The 7,168-nt window shown below is 36.4% G+C and overlaps 1 protein-coding gene across 2 annotated transcripts; it reads left to right on the top strand.

The window, feature by feature from the left end:
- The first annotated feature begins 2,843 nt into the window (after positions 1-2,843).
- On the top strand, positions 2,844-5,367 carry LOC149402805 (putative 6-phosphogluconolactonase 1). Of its 2 annotated transcripts, none has more exons than XM_089609600.1 (4): positions 2,844-2,932; positions 3,384-3,546; positions 3,683-3,818; positions 4,689-5,367. In XM_089609600.1, the coding sequence occupies exons 2-4, from the start codon at positions 3,386-3,388 to the stop codon at positions 5,166-5,168; spliced, it is 777 nt and encodes a 258-aa protein (XP_089465726.1). In that variant the 5' UTR covers positions 2,844-2,932; positions 3,384-3,385; the 3' UTR covers positions 5,169-5,367. The 2 variants fall into 2 exon arrangements, with proteins under 2 accessions (XP_089465726.1, XP_089465727.1); XM_089609601.1 differs by lacking the exon at positions 2,844-2,932 and adding an exon at positions 3,085-3,107.
- Positions 5,368-7,168: the final 1,801 nt, after the last annotated feature.

The raw sequence follows: 7,168 nt of genomic DNA, 5'->3' as shown, positions 1-7,168 counted from the left end.
GGGGATCTACCAATGGAAAAAATAAGATTCATTGGTGCACTTGGCAAACCCTTTGCAAAAATAAAAACGATGGTGGTCTTAGGTTCCGAGATCTAGAAGCCTTTATTGAACCCTCCTTGCTAAACAAGCTTGGCGACTCATCCGAAATCCTACCTCTCTAACCTCCCGCATTCTCAAAGCATGTTACTTTCCCAACGCCCCATTAACCAAAGCCAAACCTCACCGATGAGGCTCCTTTTCATGGAATAGCCTCTTTTGGGGTCGAGATCTTATCATGTCGGGTTCTAGATGGAGAGTTCGAAGCTGTGAAAGCATTAATGTCATCAATGACAAATGGATCCCCCGGCCTTCCACATTCTCCTTCATTGAGGGTCCCTACCTTACCAAAGACACTCGTGTCATGGATCTTCGTCATGGAAATGGCGTTTGGAATGCTGATTTTATCAAAGCTATCTTTAATCCCGATGATACTGCCATCATTCTTAGCATTCCTTGCCCCACTTTTGACGTTAGCGATCGTCTCCATTGGCACTAGATTCGAGATGGTGAATATAGCGTTAAAGGTGGATATCAAATTGCCTTCACCCAAAAATACCCATCCCCTGCTTTGAGCTCTACCTCTTCGGGGTCATGGTGGAAATCCCTATGGAGGCTTATACTCACTCCTAAAATCAAAACCTTATTATGGAAATTAAGTCATGGATACCTCTCCACAAACCACGCCTTAGCCAAAAGTAAAGTTATTAATGATTCGGTGTTTATTTTGCAGATCCACTCCCAAAACAGCGGTTCACGCCATTTCGACATCTCCCGATGCTTTTGCTCTTTGGAAAAGTTGCGATCTCGACCACGTCATTGACCCGCGCAATTCCTCAGATCCAATCAGCATGCTTCTTACTGTAGCAGACCATCTCGACCCGGAATCTTTTCATCTCTTCACAGCCCTCGCTTGGTCAAGATGGACCTACCGAAAGTCCTCAACAACCACACTCGTCTCGATCCTCGCTTCTTCATAGACTGGACTTCTCAACTCCTCGACGAGCTGAGCCTCCCAGATCAATTTCGACTTCCGACTAAATCCAAGAACCCCTACAAAATTCTGTAACCTTGCACCGCCACTACTCACGTGAACGTCGACGCTGCCATCTGCTCTCGGAGAAACCGTTGTGGTTTTGGTGTGCTTCTCCGAGCTAGTACAGGTACAACCTTAGCCTCTCACATAGCGCAAGCCCATGTTATTCTCGCCCCCGACATCGCGGAAGCCTCTGCGATCCTAAAAGGCATAAAGCTCACCCGAGATAAACACTTGGATAATATCTCCGTCATCTCTGATTGTCTTTCGGTGATCCATCTTGTTTCCTCCAATGTTTCGCCGTTTACGGAATCGGGTTTCATTGTCGACAACATCTGCTACCTTACAACTTCGTTTTCCTCTTGCAATTTTTCATTTTGTCACCGGGCTAGTAACAATCAAGCCCACCTCTTGGCTAAGTATGCACTCAATTTTAATTCCCCTGTTACTTGGGATTTTGAAACTACACCTTTTATTGTAACTGCTATTGCACCTTTTATTGTAACTACTTTAATAACTCTTCTAGAACCACAACCAGTTACAACAATTGTTATCATCATTAAACTATGGACACGTGTATGGAATTTTTTTTGTAAGACTTTTGGGGGAAAAAAAAAAAGAAAAAAAAGAAACACCAAATACCACTTGCTGATATTATATCATCTATTGTAATCAGTCGACCAAAGGTAAATTTATTACATTACTAGAGGATTTATTTAGAAATATCTTACCTAGTCCTTCTTTTGTCTTTATATGGAAAATATTTACATTAACAAGTACCTAGACACTACACAAAATCTGTTGGCATTTAGAACATTATCTCTTCCTGAAATATTATCTTATTCTAGTTTATTATGAAATGTTGTAAAAGATGATATAGGAAAAGTAATAAATATATGTATATTATGGGAAAAAGAATGAAATGGCTTGATAATTATCTTCACTTATAAAATACAAGTAATATGCCCCCGGCGTTTCCCCGGAGGCTTGATAAATTTTAGTTTAAATAATATTGTGAACGGTTTGCAAGTGATGGTTGTCACTTGTCATACGTAAAAATTAGCATTTTTTTACTATTTTTAATATATATTTAAAATCAGTTTAATTAAATAATAACTCAGATATAAAAAAATTAGAAATAGTTAGTTGTAATTATGAACGCAATTTTTTTTAGCAGCACAAAAATTATGATTAACCAACATCATTACTTATATGTTCATTAGTTTTCAATAATTGTACTGATCATAAGTAATTTGAATTATAAAAGTATTAATCGGCTAATAATTGTTATCGTTTTAAAGTTAGTTTAGGGAATTTTCATTTTTAGAGTCGTTTTTGAAATTTTCGTTTTTTTAGATTTGTTTTTGGAATTTTCGTTTTTTAAAGTCGTTTCTGGAATTTTGTAAGTTTATTTTTTAAAGTCGTTTTTGAAATTTTGTAAGTTTTAAAGATTATTTATGTAATTTTCAAAAAATAAGCGATACTGTAGACATAACGGAAAATGTTAATAGTGAAAAACAGTTTTGCTATAATAATGTGTATATAGTATGTATGTATGTGTATGTTTTGTCATAATCAGTAGATGCACGTGGAAGCCAAGAAGTAAAAACAATATATTATTTTATTCGTTTCTTTTTCAACTTCAACTGAAGTTTGAATTTAATTAATTTTGCATTATAAAAATCCTCAGAGAAATAAAGAGGTGTGTAATAACATTATATATATATATATATATATATATATATATATATATATATATATATATAGATCACTAATTTCGTATTATACTACCCACCTTCATCATCTTCTCCTTCCTCATCACATCTTTTGTTCCTTTGCTTTTATTTTCCTTCCCTCTTTGTAAGCATTTCTTTTCTTTTTTCTTTTTCTCATTATTCTTTCTGTTTCTCAAGTTTTTCTTTTCTCTATTTTAATAAATTCTCTTCTAAAGCTAGTTTCAACACCCGTCTGTAACTCTGCATGCTTTGTGATGGAATGTTAATTGAGATTCTTTCATGAAGCTGAAGCTGAAGCTGTACTGTATATAAAGAGTATTTTTAATTAATTAATTTTATTTATTTATTTTTATTTTTTTTGTGGATCTTCGTCTGATCATTTTTCCCAAAAGCCCAAAGACATGCATGTCATGTCATGCTCTATTAACATTGTTAAAAAGATCATAAAGCTTTTCATCCTTTTTTCATAACTCAACAAGTTTTTTTCAAAGGCATACATCTTGGACTCTCTCTCTCTCTCTCTCTCTCTCTCTCTCTCTCTCTCTGTTGTTTCATGTGTGCATGGAAAAAAACAGGAATGGCTGTGTTTGGGGCTCAGGAAGTGAGGGTTCATGAGAGTTTGGATGAGCTCGGGACTGATTTGGCAGACTATATTGCAGACATTTCTGAGACTTCAGTGAATGAGAGAGGCTTCTTTTCTCTTGCCTTATCTGGTGGTTCTATCATTGACTTACTGGGGTATATATCATTTCAATTAATGTCCATATTCCTACCATTTTTTTATGTTTTTTCTAACAAAAAAAAAAAAAAAAAGTTGGGTCTACAATGTTCCTTAATTTTTTTTCCTTGGTTTGAATTTGTGGGTGACAAACAGAAAACTGTTTGAAGGTCCATATAGCAAGACAGTGGATTGGGCAAAATGGTACATATTTTGGGCTGATGAGCGTGTTGTGGCCAAGAACCATTCTGATAGCAATTACAAGCTCGCCAAGGATCGCCTTTTCTCCAAAGTTCGTCCTTTATTTTATTTTTTATTTTTATTATTTTCTGTCAGTTTTATAAGCTATGGAAGATTTGGTTTTCAAATGAAACATTTCATTTTTTTTAATTGAATATAATGGAATATAACATTTGAATAAGAGGATTTTAGGTGTGGTTGCACATGGACATGATATTTGGTTGATTTATTTTCAAATCCAGCTCTAAATTCTGATCTCATACACTTGTTGTTACCTTGTTGAGTAGTTATAATTATCCTCTCACATTGAAAGCGTTTACTTGGATATTATTAACATGAGCTTGTCGTTTTCTTTCTTTGTTGTGTTTTGGTCTCACATTTCATTTTGGCTCTAAAACACCCTTCAGAACAAATGTAGAAGTCTCCGGTACATTTCTTGAACAAGTATTATTTATGTATTTCAATCTCATGAGAGATGAGACAACACAATTCTTGCATCACTTTACATAGATTCTTCCCCATTAATTACATTGTTGAATTTCTTTTTTTTCTTTCTCCTTGACGTTTTGAATTCTTTCTTTGACCTTTATGAACAATGCTGCAATTTTGTCCACAAATTTGGCCTAATTTTCTCATAAAAAATTGCCCCACAATATATTCATATAATGAGCCAATACACATAAGATGTGGCGGAGTCAGGTAAGGTAAGGACCACGGATATATGCGCACGCGAACTTCTAAAAATTAAAATTTGTACCTTTAAATTTCATCAATTTTTAAATTTTTTATATAAAAAAATATATATAATTATATATAGAGATTTATGGAATTACTCATAGTTTTAGGCACCGATCCTGCCAATTGTTATCGATTTTTTTTTTATTATTAAAAATGAGATACATGGAATTACTCGTTGTTTTAGGTACCGATCGTGCCGAGCCACGTGATATCGATAAACGACGCAGTTTCGGCTGAAGAAGCGGCGAGCGAGTACGAGTTCACGATCCGTCAGCTGGTGAAGTCGAGGGTGGTGTGCGCTTCGGGGGTGAGGGACTGCCCAGAGTTCGACCTCGTGGTCCTCGGTGTGGGCCCGGACGGGAGCTTGGCCTCACTCTTCCCGGCCCACCCGGCGCTCCGCGAGGAGGGCGAGTGGGTCACATTCATCACCGACTCCCCCGAGCCCCCGCCCGAGCGGATCACCCTCACTCTCCCCGTCATCAACTCCGCCGCCAATGTCGCCCTCGTCGCCGTGGGCCCCACCAGGGCCGACATCGCCCGCGTGGCGCTTCGGCATCCCAGGCCCGCCTCGGCGGTGCCTGCTGGGATGGTCCGGCCCACGAGCGGGAACCTCGTGTGGTTCGTGGACAAGCCCGCGGCGTCCAAACTCGGTGATGGCTTATGATGAATAAGAATGCACAACATATTTTTACTGTAGCATTATTTTCCCTGTTGAAAACAAAATTTGGAGTTGTGTTGGACCAAAATCTCCTCATTCCCAAGTGTATGTTTCTCTTTTTGGTATTCAATGAAGGGGTTCTTGGCATTTTCTTTCCGTTGGACCTCTTATTATGTTATTATTATTATTATTATTATTTTAATCTTTAAGGTGGAAAGGAAAAGAAATTTAAGAAAAGGCTACATTTCTTTATGGTTCCTTAAAGCAGTGAATTTTTGTTGAGATAACCTAAATATATATACATTGAAAGGATAATGTGGCATGTAGCTTTTGCTGCTACTCAACAAAGTGGATGAGATTAAGATAATGTATATGATTTGCTTTTTGGTAAACGGACAAGGAAATGGTTATGATATATATATATATATATATATATATATATATATATATATATATATATATATAATATACTTCCTTCCAGGCCATATGCTATTATTAGCTGCATGAGGGACATAATGACATGATCTACTTAGAAGCGACATCACCTGGTGATGCGGCTTCTAAGTTTGAGAATTTGACGTGCTGAATGCTCCCGCAAAATGGTAAAAAATGTTTAGAAGCGAAACGTCGCTTCTAAAGTGCTCGCAATTTCGCAGGAAATTATTAAAAGCGCCAATAGAAGCGACATGTTACTTCTAATTCCGCTTTTTTAATATTATAATTAAATTTTGCAGATTTAATTTAATTTTCAAAAACAGGAAAATCAAAAGTTTTATTCACCTACGAATATCATAACTAAATACAAAACGTTAGATAAAAAAAATAGTTATATATACATATATAATAAAAACTACAAAAGTCTAAACAAAATTAAAAGTCTAAACAAAATAAAAGACTAAGTGCGATCAACTCCCAACCCTCAAGTTAGGAGTTCATCCGCGTTTTCCACGTCCACGTCTAGTGCCAAGCTCGCGACTACAATCCTTATCATGGAGGGTTGATGACGATGAAGGATCCTCAGATTGTCGCCATGCCTCGGAGGTGCGCTTGGAGGTACGAAGGGAGCTCAATGACGGTGACTCTTTGTCGTAGAGGCTCTCAATCTGGCTCAACCCCGATGCAAAGTCCGACTCGAGTGGTTTGGGACTAGGCCTAGCCTGAGGTGCGACGTACGCACCAGCTAGGTCCCTTACTGCTCTCCGTGGGAAGGACATCTCTTCGTTCCCCTCCTCCATCTGAGCTAATAAAGATCCTAGCGATTCCCATTGCTCCTCAGCTTGCCGTCATATATCAACGAGCTTATCTATGATCTCGGGCTACATACGACCATTAGAAACTTAATTACGTTAATTGAAACATGAATCGTTAGTGTAAATTAAATTAAACTTACATAGTATTCTCCAGCAACAAACGTAGTCCAACTCCCATAAGTGTTTTGATGAAGTTTCTCCAACACCTCGAGCGCTCCGAGCATTAAACCATTAGCCTGCCTCTGCAAATGTATATAATACTTGTTAAAAAAGTTGAATAAGTTATCTTTTAGCTAAAGTTGAATAATATCAAATTAAAAATGAAAATTGATTAAAAAGAAGGACTTTAATTCAAATACCTATTTAACACCTATGTAGTAGGGCCAATTAGATATATTTTTAGTTCATATCTGCTTAGTTAATAGCTACTATCACATATACACGTCCTTCCCCCCATAACATAAACAAACTATTCAATTAGGAAAAAGATCTTTTAGATCTCTTTTATTTATTCTACAATTACTTAATTTTAATATCGTATATGTTTTACTATTAATTATTCTAGATTGTATATACCTTAACCTCATATATATATATATATATATATATATATATATATATATATATATATATATATATATGTTCTCTGAGTCTAAGTTTGCCTTAATTTGCTAAACGTCTACATTGCGTCAGGTTAAGCTAAAAAAAGAATTCATTTCAAAATTTACAAACGGGCAAATGGCAAAAAAGAAAACT

Source organism: Urtica dioica, chromosome 3 (assembly GCF_054948205.1).
Source record: "Urtica dioica subsp. dioica isolate 48M chromosome 3, U.dioica_male_clone48M_v1_H2, whole genome shotgun sequence".
NCBI lineage: Eukaryota > Viridiplantae > Streptophyta > Magnoliopsida > Rosales > Urticaceae > Urtica > Urtica dioica.
The sequence above is the reverse complement of the archived record's forward strand: the minus strand, read 5'-3'. Positions and strand labels throughout refer to the sequence as shown.